Here is a 21,289-nt window from a genome sequence, read left to right on the forward strand (position 1 = left end):
TCTCTAAGTTGAGTGTCTTTGGAACACAGCACATTATTATAGGGGGGCGATTTCAATTGCCTTTTGGATCCGACAGTGGACAGGATGCTTAGTGGGCCCCCAACTATTTTTTCGCAGGCCAAGCAGATAGCTGACTTATGCGAGGAGTTGGAGTTGGTGGACATGTCTTCACCCTACTGGCAGGGACTTCACCTTTTTTTCAAATCTGCATAAATATCACACTGAGGATTGATCTTTTTCTGGCTCCCTTGTCCCTTCTGGATTCAATTATGGGTTGTAATGGTATTTGAAGGTTAGATTCATGGTACTGGCGGCTGATCCTTTCCTCTTCAAGGATTCCAAATTTGTAGAATATTTTTTGAGGGAGTTTCAGGAGTTTTTGACTATCAACTGAGGCACGGCTAGTAGTCTGCCAATGCAATGGGACACCGCTCAGGGGATTAGCTATTTCCCATTTGGATAGCTGGAAGCGACAGAAGGGGAAACAGCAGCGTCTACTTCAGACGTGGCTGAAAGCTGCTGAGGCGCCACATTTTGCAAGGCCTTCAGTGATCAAAATACAGTGGATCACAGCCCCCAGGACTGTCTTGAATTTAGTACTTAGACAAACCGCAAAGAAAGAACTTGCTTTTCCTTGACAAAGGTTGTTCAAGTATGGGGATTCGCCAGTGAAGTATTTGGCATATCTGACTATGAAAAAGCGTGCTCCCCAATCCATTACTGCAGTTAGAGACAGCGCTGGGGTCCTTACATATGATGCCAAAAGGATTAAAGAGACTTGCAGAGTTTTTACTCTGAATTGTATCAGTCTGAAGGTTGTGAGGATGGGTGGGCCAAGATAGAAACCTTTCTTAAGAGCCTGGACCACCTGGGGTAACCTTGGAACAGGCCTCGCTCTTCAGTGCCCCCCTGACAGTTTAGGAAATATAGGAGGCAGTCAGGCAAACTCAAAGTGGGAAAGCACCTGGCCTTGATGGTCTCCTGGTTGAGTTTTACAAGAGGTTTTTGGGGATTCTGTCAGGGCCGATGTTGGAGATGTACAAACACTCCTATATGCATGAATGCCTACCACCATCTTTGAGAAGCTAATATTTCACTCATTCTTAAGAAGGGAAAGGTTCCTGAGAATTGTGCCTCATACAGGCCCATCTCTCTACTAAATTCAGATTTTAAGATTCTGTCTAAGATTTTGGCACTGAGATTGGAGAAGGCCTTGCCCTGTATTGTCAAAGAGGACCAGTCAGGTTTTATAGTGAGCCGTAGATCCTCTAATATTAGAGGGTTGCTGAATATAATCCAAGTATGTCAGCAAGAGGTTGACCCAGAAGTTGATGATTTCCTTGGATGCAGAGAAAGCATTTACCTGGGTGGAATGACCGTATCTCTTTTATATCTTAGAGCGGCTTGGGTTGGGTGGAGGCTTTATATTGCCACCCCCTGGACGCGGTCATCACCAATGGGGTGAAGTCTGGGAATTTTAGGAACGGCAGGGGTAGTCGTCAAGGTTGCCCGCTCTCATCGTTTTTGTTTACGTTGGTGATAGAGCCACTGGCAGAGGCTATTCGTCAGAACGTCCACATAACTGCTCCGGAAGTGGAATGGGGGGTACACAAGATTACACTATATGTGGATGACGTCCTTCTGTTTTTATAAGACCTGTTGACCTCTGTACCTCATCTGATACAATGTATTTATTCATTTGGGGCTATTTCAGGATGTAAGACCAACTTTACAAAGTCGGAGGCTAAGCCTTTGGGGGACTTTAAGGAAGTGCCGGAGGTTGGTGGTGGCTCTAGGACTAATTTTGTTCACCTGCTCGACAATATTAGACGGGATCTCCAGAGATGGGAGGCTCTTTCAATTTTGTGGTTGGACCGAATAGCCCTTATTAGGATGAATGATCTTCCTTGCTTGCTTTATCTCATGCCTATGCTCCCTATAATGTTTCCCAGGTCAACGTTGTGGAAAGTTATGAGTTGGTTCAGTTCCTTTGTCTGGTGTCGTGGGCGGCCCATCACCAAACTTACTAAATTGCAGTTTCCTCAAGGTGGGGAGGAGTTGATTTCTTAGACATCACGAGGTATCAGTTGAATTCCCTGCTGTCCTTTGCCTACCCAATTGCACACAGTGATCCAGGTTCATATGGCTGGATATTGAGGCCTCCTAGGTAAAATGCCCTCTTATTAACCATGTTCATGGTTAAGATGAGGACAGTTATGGACCACTGCTGGAACCCCATTGTGATTAATATGGTCAAGGCATGGAGGGTGATGTGTCAGGTTGCTTATTCAAGACTTCGCCTCTCACCCCCATAGTTGGTATGCCGGAGTTCCGACCAGGCATGATGGACTCAGGGTTCAAGCTGTGGGCAGCAAGAGGAGTTTCTGGTTTGGGAAGCTTGTTTGAGGGGGTGGTTATGATGTCTTTTGAGAAATTGAGCAGCAAATACGGGCTGCCCAGTAGAGATCATTTCTGTTTTTTTCAGGTTAGGGATTTCATCCAGAAGAAGACCACCCTTCTCACTAAACCCCATAAGCCCTGGTACAGTGAGGTTGTTGCTATATGCCACAAGTACCCTTTCGGTTAGTGCCGCCTATTACCTACTGGTTGGTCGGGCCTGGCAGGATATTAACTGGTTATGTAAGTCTGGGAGCAAGAGCTAGGAGTGGAGATCTCTTCTGAAATGTGGGAGGATATATGGGAGGAGGCACGAAAGATCTCAATCTGTAGGACGGATGCTATGCGGTTAAAAGTTCTGCACAGGGTTCATTTGGCACTGGACCGTCTGGCGAAGTTCAAAAAGGGGCATGTCCAATGTGCCCCAATTATAAAATAAGCATAGGAACTCTTGCCCATTGCTTCTGGACACGCCACTCGCTCCTCGTTTTTTGGAGTGCTGTGGCAGGAGAAATAGGGAGGGTATTGAGGATCGAAGTTAAAGTAGACCTAACACCTCTCGTAGGTCTACCAAATTTATCATCTTTAGACGGGCATGAGAAGAAACTATTCAATATTCTTACTTACTGTGCACGGAAGAATATACTAATGAATTGGGTGTCTGAGAACCTGCCGGGCTGGCTGGGATGACAAAAATTAATTATGAAGCACATTCCCTTGGATTTTTTCACAAATATAGTGCACCACACAACAGATCTTTTTTTATAAGACGTGGCAGCTCTTTTTGAGTTATTTCGACACAGATTTGTCTGCTGTCTTAATTAGGGTGTTAGTTTAACGAGGATGATTAGGTTTGCTCAACCCTGGAGCCAGGGGCTCCTGCGTTAACATGGGTATATATACAACGCTCCCGTTTTTCTTTGGGAGTTCTGCATTGAGCATTGTTATTTTGTTTATTTTGTGTTCTTGTGTTCAATTGTTATTTTTTAGTTACTTACATATTTTTTGGTATTACTTTGCCTAGTATTTGGTTTTGGTTTGTTTTGTAGGTTAGTAGTTAGTAGACAGTAGTTGTATTGTAATTTGCATTTTTTATTATACTTTATTTGTCATATTTTCCATAACTTTATATTTTTGTAAAGTCAAAAAAAGTTTTTTTTTGCTAATAAATAGAGTTATAGAGTCATGGAGATGTACAGCATGGAAATACACCCTCCGGTCCAACCTGTCCATGCTGACAAGATATCCCAAACCAAGCTAGTCCTACCTGCCAGCACCTGGTCCATATCTCTCCAAACCCTTCCTATTCACATACCCATCCAAATGCCTTTTAAATGTTGCAATTGTACCAGCCTCCACCACTTCCTCTGGCAGCTCATTCCATACATGTACCATCCTGTGAGTGAAAAGGTTGCCCCTCAGGACTCTTTTATATCTTTCCCCTCTCACCCTAAAGTTCCCCTCTCTGTCCTCTAGTTCTGGACTCCCCCACCCCTGGGAAAAGACTTTGCCTATTTATCCTGTCCATGCCCCTCAATTTTGTAAACCTCTATAAGGTCACCCCTCAGCCTCTGACGCTCCAGGGAAAACAGCCCCAGCCTGTTCAGCCTCTCCGTATAGCTCAAATCCTCCAACCCTGGTAACATCCTTGAAAATCTTTTCTGAACCCTTTCAAGTTTCACAACATCTTTCCAATAGGAAGGAGACCAGAATTGCATGCAATATTCCAAAAGTGGCCCTAGGGTAATTAGACAAGGTCTTTTCCCTGGATTGGGGTACCTAAGGGGCAACTTTTTCTCAGAGGGTGGTGTGTATATGGAATGAGCTGCCAGAGGAAGTGGTGGAGATTGGTACAATTACAATATTTAAAAGGCATTTGGTACATGAATAGGAAGAGTGGAGAGGGATATGGGTCTAGATTAATTTAGGATATCTGGTTGACATGGACGAGTTGGATCAAAGGGTCTGATTCCATGCTGTGTATCTCTCTGACTCAATATAACTGACCGGTTCACATAGGCAGATTCCACAATTTGTAACAACACTGGCACATGAGATCTTGCTTGGCTTCTGATAAATCTGCATGCAGACAGCTTTCAGTAGGCTTTGAAGAATATTTATTTAATTCTTACGACTGAGATTTTATTCTCTGAACTTTTAATAAGTGGATAATGGGAGAGCAACCAGGCAGCCATCAGACTTTTTCCTATAGCTTTCACTGGCACAATCCTTCTGACCCAAACACTTAAGTCTAAAAGCCAGTTCAAACTCTGGCCCCTCTTTGCCAGACTGACTGTCTTCCCATGATTTCCCAGTTAATATTTGCTGTTTTGTTTGAGCACAAGACCTCTCTGGAGTGGAAGTGTCTATAGAGCACTTACGAAACAAGAAATAACTTACCATTGACTTTCAAACCTGGCTTCAAAAGCAAATAAACAATTTGTTTCTTTTTTTAAAAAAATACAAGCTGCTGTTCACAGTCATAAGGTCACAGCTGCAAACCAAAAATGATAAGAATAAAATTATGAAAAATCAGCAAGAGTTCTAAAACATGTTTGAGTGGAGCAAGATTGTGCTAATGAGTTGTTGCGTGTGATCTATCTATTGTTACTCCACTTTTTCCTGACTTTGAATTGCCAGGGGTCTTGTTATCATATTTGGTCAAACATTTTGATGTTGATTAGTTTCCTTGTCTGACATTTAGCTCTTCCATCCATATCTGAATCGAATCTGTTGTAAATTCTGTGCTGAGCAGTTCAGTTACAAATTGGTTACCAGTTTGACCACTGGTTACCAGTAGTGTTTGATTGCACTTATTAATAACTTCCATTGCTCAATTGACAGCTGGACAATAATTGACCAGTTTAAATTTATTGTATTTTTAATGGTTTGTAATGAGTTGGGCACTCATCAAAATGGTCTCGTATGCTAGTATCATCGCTGTGCTTGAAGAAAGGAATGACTACTTCAGGTACACAGGTCTTCAAGGCTCAGAGCCTTTATTGTATTCAGTGAATTTGGCTTGTTAATGTCATGGCGGGGTCCCCAGTGGGAAGCTGAGTAAACTAATCCATTTGGACTTCTAACTGTATACAGTACTTCGTGCCTTGGTTTGTCCTCGTGCTGAACTCCACCTTATTCTATAATGGAGATGATTATGGAGCTTCTGCATGTTTACTGTAAATGGTGGAATTACAGAAGTTTTATTTGATCTCCAGGTTTGACTGCTTTGCTCTTTCTGTAGTAGTTATTTTTATTCTTTATCATCCCAAGTTAGTTTATGCTTTCCTATGAAGTATTTGGCTAATTAAAGCATTTTGAATAATTCTGGTTTAGTTGTGTTTGGTGGCTGTGCCTTCAACTGTCTAGGCCCTAAACTCTGGAATGTTCTCCTTATATCTCCATCCTGTCTACCTTTCTTTCCTCCATTCAGATACTCCTTAAACTAAGTTTTAGTCTGATGTCTTAATATGTGATATAGTGTTAAATTTTCCTTCTTGTGGAAGATACTTCAGATAAATGTGAGGTGTTGCATTTGGTAGAACTTAAACAGTTAATGGTAGCGCCCTGAGGAATGTTGCCAAACAAAGAGACCGAGAGGTGTCGGTGCATAATTCCTTGAAAGTGGAGTCACAGGTACACAGGGTAGTGAAGAAGGCATTCGGCACGCTTGCCTTCATTGGTCAGTGCATTGAGTATAGGAGTTGGGATGTCATGTTGCAACTGTATAGGACATTGGTGAGCCACGTTTGGAGTTCTGTATACAATTCTGGTCACTTTCTATAAGAAGGATGTTAAACTTGAGAGGATGCAGAAAAGAATTACAAGGTTGTTGCTGGGACTGGAGGGGTTGAGCTATAGGGCGAGATTAAATAGTTTGGGGTTATTTTCCCCTGGAATGTCATAGACTGAGGGGTGACCTTCTTAGAGATTTATAAAATCATGAGGGGCATGGATAGTGTAAATAGTCAAGGTCTTTTTTCCTAGGGAGTCCAAAACTACAGAACACCGGTTTAAGGTGCAAGGAGCAAAATTTAAAAAAGAACTGAGGGGTAACTTTTTCATAGAGGGTGGTGCATGTATGGAATGAGTTGCCTGAGGAAATGGTGGAGGCAGGTGCAGTTACAACATTTAAAGGCATCTGGATGGGTCCATGAATAGCAAGGATTTAGAGGGATGTGGGCCAGGCGCTGGCAAATGGGACTAGATCAGATTGGGATGTCTGGTTGGCGAGAAGAATTGGACCGAAGAGTCTTTTTGTGTGCTGAATGACTGAGTGATTTTTCCAATTTTCCAACCAGAGGAATGACTTCTTTAACTAGGGAGTTCTGCAGATGCCCTACTATAATCTTTCCTCTACTTCCTTTAATACTTGTGGATGGAAATAGTCAGGTCCTGGGGTTTTGTCACCCTTTAATTCCATTAATTTCCTCATTACCAATCTTTTACTTGTGTTAATTTTATTCAGTTCCTGTTCCTGATCCACTATTAAATTTCTTGGGACTTCTGGCAAGCTATTCCTCTGTTTCTATTGTAAATACTGAAGCAAGGTAATTATTCAGCATGTCTGCCATTTTCACAGTCATTGACAGTATCCCCACTTTGCTTTTAGTGGGCCAATATTGCTGTTGACTACCTGTGTTCCATTTATAGAACTGTAAAATGTCTTATTAGTGATTTTGAAATCCCTAGCAAGTTTCCTTTCGTAACCTCTTTTAGTAACTCTTACAAGTTGCTTTGTGAGCCTTTGATTATCTTTGCATCTTTCCCACTCAGCAAGATCTGTGCTGTTTTTTGCATTTTTGTAAGCCCTTTTCGTTTAATGCTGTCACTTATCTCTTTAATTGTCCCTGGCTATTTTCTTTTGTGAAGCCAGCACTTGTTTTTTGTGGTCGTGTGAATCTGTTGCACAACTTATAGTTATGTATTTGTACTTTGTTCCTCTACTCCATCTCAATTTGCACCTTCCAGGAAATAATTGATTCTCACCAAAATGTGCTGCTCACATTTATGTGCATTGACCTCCATTTGCCCATTCTGGAAGTTTATTAATATTCTCTTGTAATTTGTTGTAGCCATCTTCGGTATTCCAAATCACATCCCCAATTTAGACTCATTTATCAATTTAGGAATTGTGTTTGTGTTTTCAAAGTTTAAATTGTTAACATAATTTGACAACAGCTATGCTGTCAGCACTGATTTTTGTAGAGCACCACCTCCCAACTTTATTACCCTGAATTTACCTTTTATAATGCGTTCTGTAACGCGACAGTTGTGTTCCTCTGCAGTCTGGCACTGTAGAAAATCGCGTCATGGAAAATCACAATAGAAAATCACACTATAGGAGTTCGCTATAGAAAATTGCGATACCCATTGAAAGTTCATATTACCCAAACAATGTCCACAATTCATCAATTATGTTTTTGCCAACTCGCATTGATGAAATGCTCGTTATACCAGAATGATCTGTATACCTTACATTGAATACATTTTATTTCCATCCTTTGCTTTCTGCCCTGAAGCCAAACTTTACTTTAATGCCAAGAACATTTATTAAGCATGCAATGCCATGCAAATGTGACAATAATGGTTCATTTATTTTTATAGTGATTCGTTTTGATAGTTTCCCAGTGTAAAATTTAGTAAAGACTCCGTCTGCTATGCTAAATATTGATATAAACAATATTGCTAGATAGTTGCTTTTTAAAATTTTTTATGTTCCCAGTGTAAAGGTATAACAAATTCTGACTACCTCTTCATTAAAAGTTTCAGATAGATAAAAGATTTAATATGTTGCAAATGTGAGTTGTTTGAATAAATTCTATTCAGAAAAGCTGCTAATTCAAATGAATAGTTGAATATATATCTTAAAGTGATTATACTGAAGGACTTATCTCATTTGGACACCAGTGTCAGTCAAACAACCAATTCTATGATACTTCTATCAAGCTAAATTAAGATTTGGAAAATGAGGAGTAAGACAGGTAAGAGAGAAAGAGACTTATTTTGAGCTTGCAATGTCTTCAGTAAGCCTGTTTATTCAATACTGTAATTTCTTGTACATCTTGGAGAGGGAGTTTCAGTGCTGTTCCTCCACTTCAAAAGAAAGTGTCAGTATACCTAGTCTAAAATAAGTATCCATTATTTTCTCTCTTGTGCAGACAGCCCACGGGTTGTGGATTCCAATATTCCTTTAGTGGCTCGTGAGATTATGCATCGAATGATCAGGCAGTTTGCTGCTGAATATACCTCAAAAACAAGCACTTCTCAGGACTCTATAGTACTCACCAGCACTAAGGACCAAAGTGCATCTAAAACACCTGTGCTCGGTGCCAGTGCTCTAAATCCTGTTTTAAGCAAGCTTCTTATGGCTGACCAAGATAGACCTTTGGATCTAACTATCAAAAAGTCTAATCTTGAATCAGACAATCAAGGTAAGCCTGCAATTTAAAACGTCTTTTAACCGATTGCATCTGTTATAGATTTCATTTGTTTGCAATGGTTTCTTTTAAGATGATGAGAAAGGATGGACATATCAATGAAGCACTGATTCTGTTGGTCTGTTTTTTTTTTAACCAGTTGTCCATTTCAATTCTTTCGACTCCCTCTGTGAATATTGGCTTTCAAGAGCTGCATGATCCCTATATCCTTTGGTTTTGAATTGCAGTGAAGCACATGTTGTTGTAAAGGGTAAAGCCTGGATATTTGTCAATGGGCCCAGTGTACAGTCAGGAGAATGCCTGGCTCTGCATTCCTGCATTTTAAAAGTGACTGCTTGAGGACACTGATTTTTGAATCCAGGAGGTTTTTTTTTGCGGGGGATGTGGAGTTGCTAAATTAGAAATCAAGGCTGTCAACACAGAAAATGAGGATGGGGATATCGGTGGACTTGGGCTGGGAAGATAACCTGCCTCGGGGCTTCAGCACTGTTTCCAACATGTTAAGAAAAGGAATAAATCATGAAATAGCCCTTACACCACACACTTCTATACTCACTTCCACTCACCATCCTTTTCCTTATATAAAAATGCCAACTCATCCAGTGTTCACCATGGACAGACCTCGGGACCTATGCAGAGATTGGATAGCGTAGGGTTCTAGCTGTCTATTGCAGACTTCACTATATTGAAATATTTACTCTCGTTCATAAAACCCTTTCACTACATTTACATTGCTTTGACAACATTAAGGTTTATCACAATAAATGTTTAATTCAAATGTACAATCCCTGAAAACAACAAGCAATGGAATTTGTGGTCCCACTTCAATTATTCTATAACTACTTGTAGCTCTCAGTCAAACTGTGAATTGGCAGGCACTATACATGATAATGGATAGTTGTTAAGTCATTCATGAATCCATAATTCAGTAATAGAAGCCTTAGGATTATGCTAACAGATGACCTCTAATAACAAATAATGATTTAACATTTCAGACTGTTCCCTTCAAACATTTAAAGTAAAAGTTAAAGTGCCTTGACAACTTTGCAGCTCTCTTCACTTTCACAGTTTATTTTGATAGCCCCTCTTGATATTTTTGACAGCATTCGTTGATAGTTGCTTTTGCATTGGCTTGGAGCAAACGAGGTTATGCAGTGTTTGCACACATTCATTCCTACCTCAATAATTCCACAGGAATCAGCACCTTTCTCAAAGGGTATATGACCCCTCCCCCTCACACCCAACATGGCACCTTATCTTCCTCAAAATTGTTACCAACTATATCCCAAGAGAGCTATTCTGATTACCTAAAGAATACACAAAGTTCAAGCCTGTCCTTACCAGGTCTACTCTGCATATTTAGGATCTCTCACTCCTGGGCTACTAAAATGCAACTTGATCAAAGGCAGCTACCTCCGTAAACCATCCTGTTCCTATCCCGTGAAAATGGTAAGTGCTGTGTTTGGTGTCAGGTTTTGCGATTTCCAGACCTGTCTACCATTTCACCATATCCATTTTGGCGAAAATTCATGTCTATATTTCAGATAAATTCTCATTTAAAATCCTGAGACCAGAGTTTGTAAAATTTCAAAGTGAGATTTTATATTTGGATTTCCCTCTATATACTTTTTAAAAATATTCATTTTTAAAGCTCTCGAATCTCCCTGCCTTCCAAAGTGCTGCTCTTATCCAAGCCAGCTGCTCTCCTTGTATTGTCTCCTAATTTTTTATGGGTGTTAAGTACTAATTCTAACTCATATTTGTATTTTACTGTACACTCCCAACAATATACTAGTGTCTTGTAAAATTAACGGTTAAAATATTTAAATAAACTGAGAATTTTAATGAAACAGCATGCAACTTAAACACACTGAAAGGGATCCAGCATCGATTTCCATTTTTAATTTTTGAAAATTGAATTTAGAGACTATTATGTTAAGGAGGACAATTTTATTCCTAGTTGCAGTCATGTGATCCCCAAGTATGCATGTTTGAAGATCAGGTGTAAGGACCATATAATTTTATTTTCTGTATTTTTGAATGTGAACTAAAATGGAAAAAGGATTACTTTAGAACCAAGGACTGTGGAAGGAAGTGCTGCACATTTTAAAAACATATTACTGAAACTGAATGTACGTGATGTTTGCTCTGCTGCATTGTTCAAGTAGTGAGGGGGGTTGGTGGGAGAAGAGATTTATAAATTGCACAGCATTCGGATGTGCATGTACAGAATGAGATTTGTCCAGAAACAAGTAGCTGATTGATTTGTGCAGTTGAGCCCAGTTGTGAATGCTAAATTCAGGTTGATTGGATGCATTCTTATTCATAGGTGATGCAGAATGTGGCAAATGTTGAAAATGGAATTAGAGCTGCAAGTGGGAAAAGTCAGGCTGTCAGCATCTGAAGAAAAGTTTTTGAATGAAATCATCAAGCTTGCTTGTCTTTTAAAATGCTAATGCACTTATGAATTTCTGACACACTGTATATATACAGAGCTGAAAAATGTGTTGCTGGAAAAGCGCAGCAGGTCAGGAATCCTGAAGAAGGGCTTATGGCCGAAACGTTGATTCTCCTGCTTCGCTTTTCCAGCAACACATTTTTCAGCTCTGATCCCCAGCATCTGCAGACCTCACTTTCTCCCACTTTATATATACAGCCAATCTGAAGTTGATTTGCTTTTTCGTTTGTGTTTTGGACTGATCACTTTAATTAGGGCAAAGTGGTTTTTGGTAGGTTGAGTTTGACTCAGTATTTTAAATAGTCAAAATAATATTTTTTCTGCATGGTTTAATGACAACCTTTTGTGAATGATATTAAGATGAAGAGTGGGTGCTAAATTGCATAAACATCAAGATTATTAAATTTCTAATTTTTTTCTAAAGTACGAAATGTAGAAAATAGAATTTGAATTAATTTAGTGCCTTTCAGAATACCAATGTAACAGTCCTCTTAAAGACATTTTAAAAAGAAGCAATTTTGCGCCTTGAGCATATATACAGGCTAGAAGATGGATGCATTTTCGAGTATTTTCTACCTTTTGAAAAGCCAGAACTGCAAGGATGCTGGTTGGCACTAGGCAATGACCCTTCATGGCTGTTAAGGAAGAATGAGACAGATGCTTGTTAACAAGTGGGATTCAGGACAATTAGAATGATACCAGTGGTAGGCTAGTTGGGCTGAAAGTTTTCTGGGATATAATAAACTTACTACTATATGTTGAAAATGATCAGAAGGACAAAATGAAATTGAGAAAAGTGTACAACTTGAGAAGTAAATTTAATGATAAGAAATTATTTCAGTAACCATTGTAAGAGGCCCCTATCTTTTTATTCCTTGGACTATGGATTAGAAATGAGAAAAATGGACTCTGCCTTTCAAAAGGAAGAATGTACAAGGAGTTGGCACCTAGGAAAAGCAAGTAAAGCTAACAGACAAATATAAAACAATGTTATTTTTGGGGCTATTGAGTCCAGACAAATTGATTCCATTTGTTATGGGTTCTGGGGAGTTCAGCATAATTACACTCTCTGGTCTGGGGAGTGAAACAGAGAAACATGGAGATCTCCAGAAGTTAGCTCCATAAATTTTTCTCTCCTTTCTCTATAAAGCTGCTTTATCCAATTATCTGTCAAAAAGTAGATAATTTGTAGATGCTGAAAGAAATAATTCTCAAGCATAAAAATAACCAGAAAGATCATGGGTCCAACCAGTGAGCTATTGATCATTTCTGTTCAGATAAAATCAAGGCTTTGTAAAAGATTTGTTAGGATCCTAAAACCAACCCTGTCTGGTTTTGTGATTTGGATTGGTGATGCAAACTGTGAAGTTCTCCTGACTTTTTCTTCCCTTCCCTTCATTATGGTTTGTCTGTTTTTCTTTTGTTTGCATGTTTGTGTAAATTTCTTTGTGGAGGAGCAAGTGTTTTTGGAAGGAGGTCAAGTTTAAAATACACAAGGTAGAAATCCTTTTTCTTACTGTTCCTGTAAAGACTGTTACAAGAGAGTTTTATTGAAGAAACCTAGTTATTTACCTTGCTTTTGTCTTGAGTAGCAGTCAGTTAAAGGTTTATTGGTATTTTTGGTAGGTGTATTAAATGTTTGCATTTGTGGTGACTCAGAGAATAGTGGGTCTTCATTTTTAGCACAACTGTGCCTTGATATATTAGAACAACCTTCAATTTGCATAGTGCCCTTAACTTTCCAGCAGATTAGAAACAGGCTAACTTGATACTGCTTGCAAAAAAAAGTGAAAAAATGGGTAAGGACAGCATAGAACTATTATAGTTGGCACTCTAATCTTATATATAATAGTGGAATTTATGCAGGAGTAAATTGAGCATTCAAAACTTTGTAAATAGAAAACACCATGGATTAGAAACACAAATGCCAAGTATCAGCCTAAATAGCCATTTATGTGCCTCTAGAATTCCAAAAGGGCATTTGATAAAGCTCTGCTTAGAATTTAAATGATGGGAGTTTAGAATAAATCTTTGTTAGAAAACAAATGTCCTTTTGGAAAAATTATGCTGGAGTTTGTGAAATATTTAGACAAGTGTCCAAGGATTAGTTTTTGCATTATTATGGTTTCTAATTTGTATGAATGACTTTGATTCAGATAAATTGATACCAACTGCAAATTTTAGGGGTCAATATTTGGGTGGAGCCAACACAGAGATTGAATAAAACATGTATGAATGCAGAAAAATGGCAGAACCTTTTACAGACAAGCATAAAATCTCTTTGAGAAATAAAAAATTGTTATGCATTCCATAGATGCTGCTGAGACAGCTAAGGAAGACTATTTTAAAAAAATCAATGGATTTCGGCATTCTTGATTTTCAAATAATAACCAATACAGAATGATATAAAATTGATTTTTTTTGGCCAGATTACCATTGAGCAGTACATCCACTTCTGGCCATTTCATTTGTGGATGGTGACTGAAATAATAATACAGTAATATATTTGTGCTTTCAGTTTCAATTGAGTGCTTTTTTTAATGCAGTTGCTAGTTAGAAACTCAGTATTATGTTGTTATCCAAATGGCTTTGCATAAATTAAATCATTCTGTTTTATCTAAATAAAATGAGTAACCCAGAATCCAACTGGAATTCAAACTGGGAGGGGAAAAAAACAACTTGTCTATGTATTTCCTGGGGTTATGGACTATATTTGGTGAGAGTTGTTGAAAGTATCTAGGAGACAATATTGAATGTGGATTGCGAGCCTCATTTCTGAATCACTGGAAAGGAGATGGGTACTGTTGCTTTGGAAATAATAATCAAGCTGCAACAACCAGAAGCAAATGATTCTGATGTTTGGTTATTGTTAGCATTAAAATTGTAGAGTTTATGGGTGCTGTTCGCTTGATTGTGACTTCAAAAAGCTATAATCATGAAATTGTCTTGCACGGTTGGTGTTTCGCTTGAAATGAACTAGATTTTTATCTCTTGCTAATATAATTTTCTTAGTATTTTATACCAACATGTCCAAAGATGTGCAGGTTAGGTGAATTGGCCATGTTAAATCACCCATAATGTCCAGGGATGTGCAGGTTAGGTAAATTAGCAATGGGAAATGCGGGGTTACTGAGGTAGGGTTGGGATGTCTGGGTGGGATGCTCTTCTGAGGTTCGGTGTGGGCTCGATGGTCTGAATGGCTTGCTACTACACTGTAGGGATTTTTGATTATACGTAAACTTTCAAAGAAATGTATAACTGTTCCCCCATTAATCTGTCATTGGACTTTTTGACATTTGTTTCCTTTTCCAGATGGAGTGCTTGATTTGTCTACTAAGAAAAATCCTTCTGCCCGCAGTGTTTCCACAGGCAAGACCCTGGGTTGTTCTACATCTACTGTTCTAGCTAAAGGGTGAGCATGAAGTTTGCCTTTAATTGTGTCTTTTAAGCATTTTCTTTTGTATTAGTTTGCATTAGGTTATCACTGAGAACACTGGGTATTCCTTCAGCTGTGTTCTTAATTAAGGAATTTTCTCTTTTTTAAATTTAACAATGCACCAATAGCAAGGTATTGGTAGATAACCAGGAAATTAGTCAAATCTCCATTTAAGGTAAAAATCAGTTGCAGAGTGAACTAACTGATTTATTACCTTTTTATCTCAGTGAAATAAAAACTTGTTCCCTTCCTTTTCTGAAGAAGTCAGTTATTTAGGTATTTTTCCATTCTTGTAGGTATTTTGTCAACCTTGTTTGCTTGATGTAGTTAGTCATGATAATCAAAGAAAATAATCCTATTTCCCTTACAGACTTAATAATCAGAATTTTAATGTTGAACATAAATGAAAGTGCTTCAGAATTTGCTTCATAAACAGTATTCAGCATAACAAGAATTGTATTTATTCTCTGGACATTATTTCAAGTCATCTAAACTCATTCACAAGGTTCCAAAAAAAATCCATAAATTCAAAGACCAACACAAATACTCAATGAATTGGGAAGAAGCAAAAACTGTTTGACTGCCTTTCGTTTATAGTGATATGTGTGAGCATTTAGCCTAATTGATGGTGTTATGCTGTTCTCATTGTACAAGACTTCTGTTCCAATGTAATATATTCTTTTTGTAATGTTATTAATGAGAAACATCTGTAATATACAATTTATTGTCATACAAAACATTTGGGATTTCTTAATGCATTTGTAGAGTTAAAATTTTTAAAAATTCTAATTTGTTTAAATGCAAGGATGTATGCCAAGTATACAAGTTATTTGATTTCAGCAGTACAGAAAATGTGAAGAAATTCATCTGAACACTACTCCACTGAATTCAACAAACAACGTGAGCATGGATCCAAGAATTGCACTGTATCTTGGTGCTTCCTGTACCTTTTTTAAATGGCTGAGATTGAGAAGATAATCATAAGTGATTGGGTTGCCAATTCTCCAGGAACGTCCTGAAGTCGCAGGGAATTAAATATTAATATTTTGGACACTGATGTGAGCAACGCAGAAAATTGGGAATAATTGAGAGGAGATGGGGGAATTAGTATAGGGTTGCAATGGGAAAGGAGGCGACTGGAATAAGATTTGGGAGGATTGCGAAAGAGAAGTGAAACTGTGAATATGATAGGATGAGAGTAGCAACATTTTCTGCAGAGCCAGAAAAAGAAAAACAGCAAGATAATGAGTAAAGAGCCAATTTCAAAGCAGCCATTTAACGAATGAGTGAAGCTTGGGGATTTTATTGCAGTTAAACAGAAATGGAAACTGAGATTCCTTTTCGAAAAAAATTGAGGGAGGGGGAGGAGGAGGATTTTTGAACTGTCTATTGGACAGTTGGATGCTTCAGTGTGAGTGACTGTTGAAGTAGAATTACAGTTCATTTAAAAAAGGAATGGGGTAAGTTTTTTTTTATAAAGGAAAAGTTTGAAAGAACTGGGGGAAGAATGAGGTTGTAGGATATATTGGAGGTGTCCTTGTGCTAAAATTGCTTTTATTTATGAAAACTCATTCAATGGAGTGTTTTAGAAAAATAAGTGCTGAACTAAGCTTAGAACGGCCAGTGATAAATGCTTCAAATACCAAATCACATGCTCTTTGCGCACTGTTTTAGTCTACTTTATGTTGGTCCATTCCAGCTGACTTTGACTTACGAAGTCTAAGTACAGGAAAGCTCACGAAGAATCTGAATCCAAGTCGATAAGGCTTTGTGTTATTGTGCATTCAGCTGTCAAATTAGACCAGAACTCCTGTTGACACAAACTCTGCGGAATATAACCTTATCTGTGACTTTAAGAAAGCTACTGCTTTATGCAAAAAATATAATAATGGTATTGTGAGAGAAAGTTGTCTTATTTCCATGGTATAGTCTGAGATCTCATGATCTTATCATAGGATGTTCCTTTGCAGCCACGAAGAGCTGAGATTAATGCTTGTCACTAGTCCATGTAATCTAAGCTCAGTAAACTCCGCAATGATTCAGTCTGGGATCTTCTGATGTTCATACTTCCGTGTTAGGCTACAGATTAAAAATATATCTTTCCCTGGTTGATAAGAATATTAATAGAAACCGATGAGTACAACTGTACCCCAACTGTACAGGAATGTCTCGCTATTGATTCTCGGTCTGTGTTACTAACTAACTTGAGTAGGGTAGAAATGGAAGGCAGACAATTGGCTTCTGTGCCAAAGGGTGGGGAACATTCCTCTTCCTTACCTGTTGTTCCCTTCAGTACAGGGTTATCATTTAAACCTACTTTACAAATATAACTTGCATGTCTTATGATTTTTGTCATGACAACATTGACGTTCTCTTCCAAGTTGCTAAAATAATATTAATTGTCCACTGTCCATTTATTACAAAGTGATTACATTTTGAAAGTATTTTATGAGCTAATGATGTATTTTCGGGTATTCTTACGTAGTGCATTTCACAATGTACATTCAATTTCTTTGTGTTAACATCAAGGTTTTTTTTAAGGTATCAACTTCCTCGTGATGAAGCCACTAACTAAGTTGGCTTGTACAGTGTATTGTGAAGAATGTGGATTATTTGCTTTATTTTGTGGACTACTTTTAATGCCTTTTTTTCTTAGAACAGTAAAGACCAAGTAACTAACAAATCATTTTACAGCCTCTGAAAATATTGGCACTGCACATTACCTGCATTAAAATATTGACAAGATTGCTTGTAATCAGGAGTTAAGTAAATTGACAAAGTGTAGCCCTATGGAAGAGTGGGAGTTTTGAGCATTATTCTTTTTGATTTCAGGATATTTAGTACATTGCCTTTTTACTACAGATAACTTGTAATATAGAACTGCAATTGTTGACAAAAGTCCATGGCAAACATGCAGTATAGTATTGTAATAGATTATGAATTGAATAATATTGTATTCTAGAATGGCATTGTCATTTGTAATTGAGAGTGTGTTGCTGGAAAAGCACAGCAGGTTGGGCAGCATCCAAGGAGCAGGAAAGTCAATGTTTCGGGCAAAAACCCTTGAGGAAGGATCATTCCTGATGAAGGGCTTTTGCCCGAAATGTCCATTCTCCTGCTCCTTGGATGTTGCCTGACCTGTTGTTCTTTTTCAGCACCACGCTCTCGACTCTAATCTCCAGCATCTGCAGTCCTCACTTTCGCATAGTCAGTTGTAATGTTAATTTTATTTATATGTCACTATTGGATTGCTTCTATTAATACCATGGTGATAATATAGTATCTTAGAGTCATAGAGCATGGAAACAGACCCTTCGGTCCAACTTAGCTGCACTAATCAGACATCCCAATCTGACCTAATTGCCATTTTCCAGCAGTTCGCTCATATCCCTCCAGATCCTTCCTGTTCATATATCCATCCAGATGCCTTTTGAATGTTGTAATTGTACCAGCCTCCACCATTTCCTCTGCTAGCTCATTCCATATACGCACCACCCTCTGCGTGGAAAATGTTACCCCTCAGGTCTTTTTTAAATCTTTCCCCTCTTACCTTAAACCTAGCCTCTAGATTTGGACTCCCCACCCTAGGAAAAAGACCTTAGCTATTCATCCTACCCATGTCCCTCATGATTTTATAAACCTCTATAAGGTCACCCCTTAGTCTCTGATGCTGTAGGGAAAATAACCCCAGCCTATTCAGCCTCTCCCTATAGCTCAAACCCTCCAGTCTCGGCACTATGCTTGCAAATTTTTTCTCTACCCTCTCAAGTTTAACAACACCCTTCCAATAGAAGAGTGATCAGGATTGTGTGTGGTAAAATTTACTTATTTTAGAAAATTTCTTATTTGCAGCTTTGGAAAATCAGCATGAATTTTTACTATACTGTGGGCTGGATTTTCATGCAGGTCAGAAGTGTGCCTGACTCCACTCATCGATCTCTCTTAAGAAAGCCCTTGCTCTCCATATTTTTGATTGGAGGAAAAGCGGGATGGAGTTGGGCATGCCTTTTCTGGAGATGAGCAAATGGAGAGGTTGAAAGGCCTGTCTCTATTTATCAGGACATCAGCTCATTTTTAATAATGAATAACGGGCCCTCATAGCCTTACCAGACCCCTACCTACTCTTCATGCCTGTTATAGCTCCTCCATACCACTTTTCTCAGTATCCACAATGTATACAATCTTTGAGCCATTGGCAGGTCTTTGGAAATGATCCTGAAATAGACCAGTATTCAGAGGCTTTGAAAACATCTTTTTGAAAATAAAAAATGCCCCTTTTATAGAGTTTTAAGCAATCAACCATATTCATTCATAGTCATAGCCATTGCCATAGAATCATAGGAGCTCACGGCATGGAAAAAAGCCCTTACACCATAGAGTCTGTGCTGGTCAAAAACAAAACTTGTTTTTCAGCACCTGGGCTAGAGCCTTGTATGCCTTGGCATTACAACAGCACATATAAATACTTCTTTAATGTCATGAAGGCTTCTGCCTCTACCACACTGTCACACAGTGAGTTCCAGATTCCCACCATCTTCCAGGTGTGAAAACTTTCCTTCATATCATTTAAATTTCCTGTCCCTTACTGAAATCTATGTCCTTAATTTAACAAATGGTATCAACATCAGAAATCTTGGTTTCTGATGTAAACAAAGAAAATATTAAGATTTAAGGGTGAGTTGGTAACCTTATTACAAGATATGATGGTGGGTAGGAAATGGCTGATAATGATAGAATGAATGAATGCATTCCGTCCAGGCCAAAAAAATGGAAAAGTAGCCCAGCCATAGCAACAAAAAAAATTAAGGATAGAGAAAATGTGCTGATCTCAAGTCCCACTTCTCTGGGATTACCACAAAACTTAATGCTTTAATCACAGCATGCACAGTGATCTGTTTATTGGAATCAAGTGAACAGAAAACATTGATCAGGTCCGTTTACTTTACAAAAACACTTCATTAAAAATAAGCTATGAATTATCAACAGATGGTTCTACTAGTTAAAGCTCTAACCATCTTCTAACCTCTCCCCACACATAGTCAAACATAGGCAAAGACAGAAAGAAAACTGGTTTTGTAGGTGGTAAATTAGCCATAGTAAACGTGGGGTTACGAGAATATGATGGGGATGTGGGATGCTCTTTGTAAGGTTAGTGCAGACTTGATGGGTCACACAGTCTCTTTCTGCACAGGGATTCTAATGGGACTGAAAGCTAATAAATCTCCAGGGCCTGATAATATACATATCTGGATATTAAAGAAAATGCCATTGCTATGGGAACAGTGAATGCGCACAAAATACTCTAGATTCTGGAACCGTTTTGGTAGCTTGGATTGTTGCAAATATAGTCCCATTTGTTAATAAAAGGAGGGAGAGAGAAAACATACTTATAGACCAGTTAGCTTAACATGAGGAGGGAAAGTGTTAGAGTCTGCTGTAAAGGATGTGATAACTTAGAAAATAGTTAGGCTGTGTCAACATGGATTTATGCAAGGGAAATCATGTTTGACAAACCTACTACGTATTTTGAGAATGTAACTGGTGAATAGGCAAGAGAGAATCAGTGGCTGTGGTATATATGAATTTTCAGAAAGGTTTTGGTAAAATCCCAGAGAGATTAGAGTGCAAATTTGAAGTTCATGGATTAGGGTTATATACTGGCATGGATTAAGAATTAATTGGCAGACACGACATACAGTAGTTCCTTGTTGCTGACCAAATCTACTGTGTTGTGAAGAGGAGTCATATTAGACTTGAAACAGTGACTCTCTTTATCTCCACAGATGCTGCTAGATCCCTATTTCTCCAGCACTTTGTTTTAAAGAGAAATAATTGTCTCTTTTTCAGTGTGGAAGGTGGTGAACAATGGGGTACTGCTATTCTTAACATATCAACAGTTTGGATGAGGAAATCAAATATGTTTCCAAATTTGACAACAACTTGGAATTCAGAGTGATAAGAGAGATGTAAAGAGGGTTCAAGGGGATTTAGACAAGTTGCATGAATAGACAAATGGCAGATGCATTACACAACTAGGAGAAATTGAGGACTGCAGATACTGGAGGTCGGAGTCGGAAAGTATGGTGCTGAAAAAGTACAGCCAGTCAGGGGGAGCAGGATGGCAGATGCATCATAATGTGAATGTGTGAAGTTATCCATTTCATTCAGAAAAGCAGATTCGCAGAGAAATACTTAAATGTGTTTGGGAAATGTTTTTTGCAAGTTCTTGTACACAACTCATTTGAAAGCAAGCGTGTAGGTGCAGCAAATAGTGGAGAATTTTAGTCAACCTGTTGAGATGTTGATAATACACCTCTTGAACAGGTAGCTCTTGAGCTTGGGCCTTCTGGCTCAGAGACAGGAGCATTACTGCTGTGCCACAAGAGCTTTAAAATGCAAATGATATGCTGTCCTACACTGCAAAAGGATTTGAATACGAATATTATATCTTATAGTAACATGAACAACATTGGTGAGACTACACCAGGGATAATGTGTGCAATTTTGACCTTTTTACCTAAGAAGGGATATATTTCCATAGACTGAATGCAGCAAATG

General features: G+C 38.5%; 1 protein-coding gene across 7 annotated transcripts in view; it reads left to right on the forward strand.

Moving 5' to 3' along the window:
- LOC122561413 (uncharacterized) overlaps window positions 1–21,289 on the forward strand; it is a 108,103-nt gene that overhangs the window by 17,099 nt on the left and 69,715 nt on the right. For 4 of the 7 annotated variants that reach the window (XR_015760875.1, XM_087998758.1, XM_087998761.1 and 1 more), the window contains exons 3-4: window positions 8,559–8,831; window positions 14,608–14,707. The exons of 1 other annotated variant lie outside the window; for it this stretch is intronic. Coding sequence is in view for 5 of the 6 variants with exons in the window: in XM_087998761.1 (XP_087854887.1) it covers window positions 8,559–8,831; window positions 14,608–14,707 (373 nt within the window). In the remaining variant the exon portion in view is untranslated. Of the gene's footprint in view, window positions 1–8,558; window positions 8,832–14,607; window positions 14,708–16,634; window positions 16,638–21,289 lie in introns of all 7 variants that reach the window. 2 more of the 7 variants (XM_087998765.1, XM_087998760.1) reach the window with 2 other exon arrangements.

Source organism: Chiloscyllium plagiosum, unplaced genomic scaffold, assembly GCF_037043375.1.
Source record: "Chiloscyllium plagiosum isolate Xiang-an unplaced genomic scaffold, Cpla_swu_hap1 HiC_scaffold_22, whole genome shotgun sequence".
NCBI lineage: Eukaryota > Metazoa > Chordata > Chondrichthyes > Orectolobiformes > Hemiscylliidae > Chiloscyllium > Chiloscyllium plagiosum.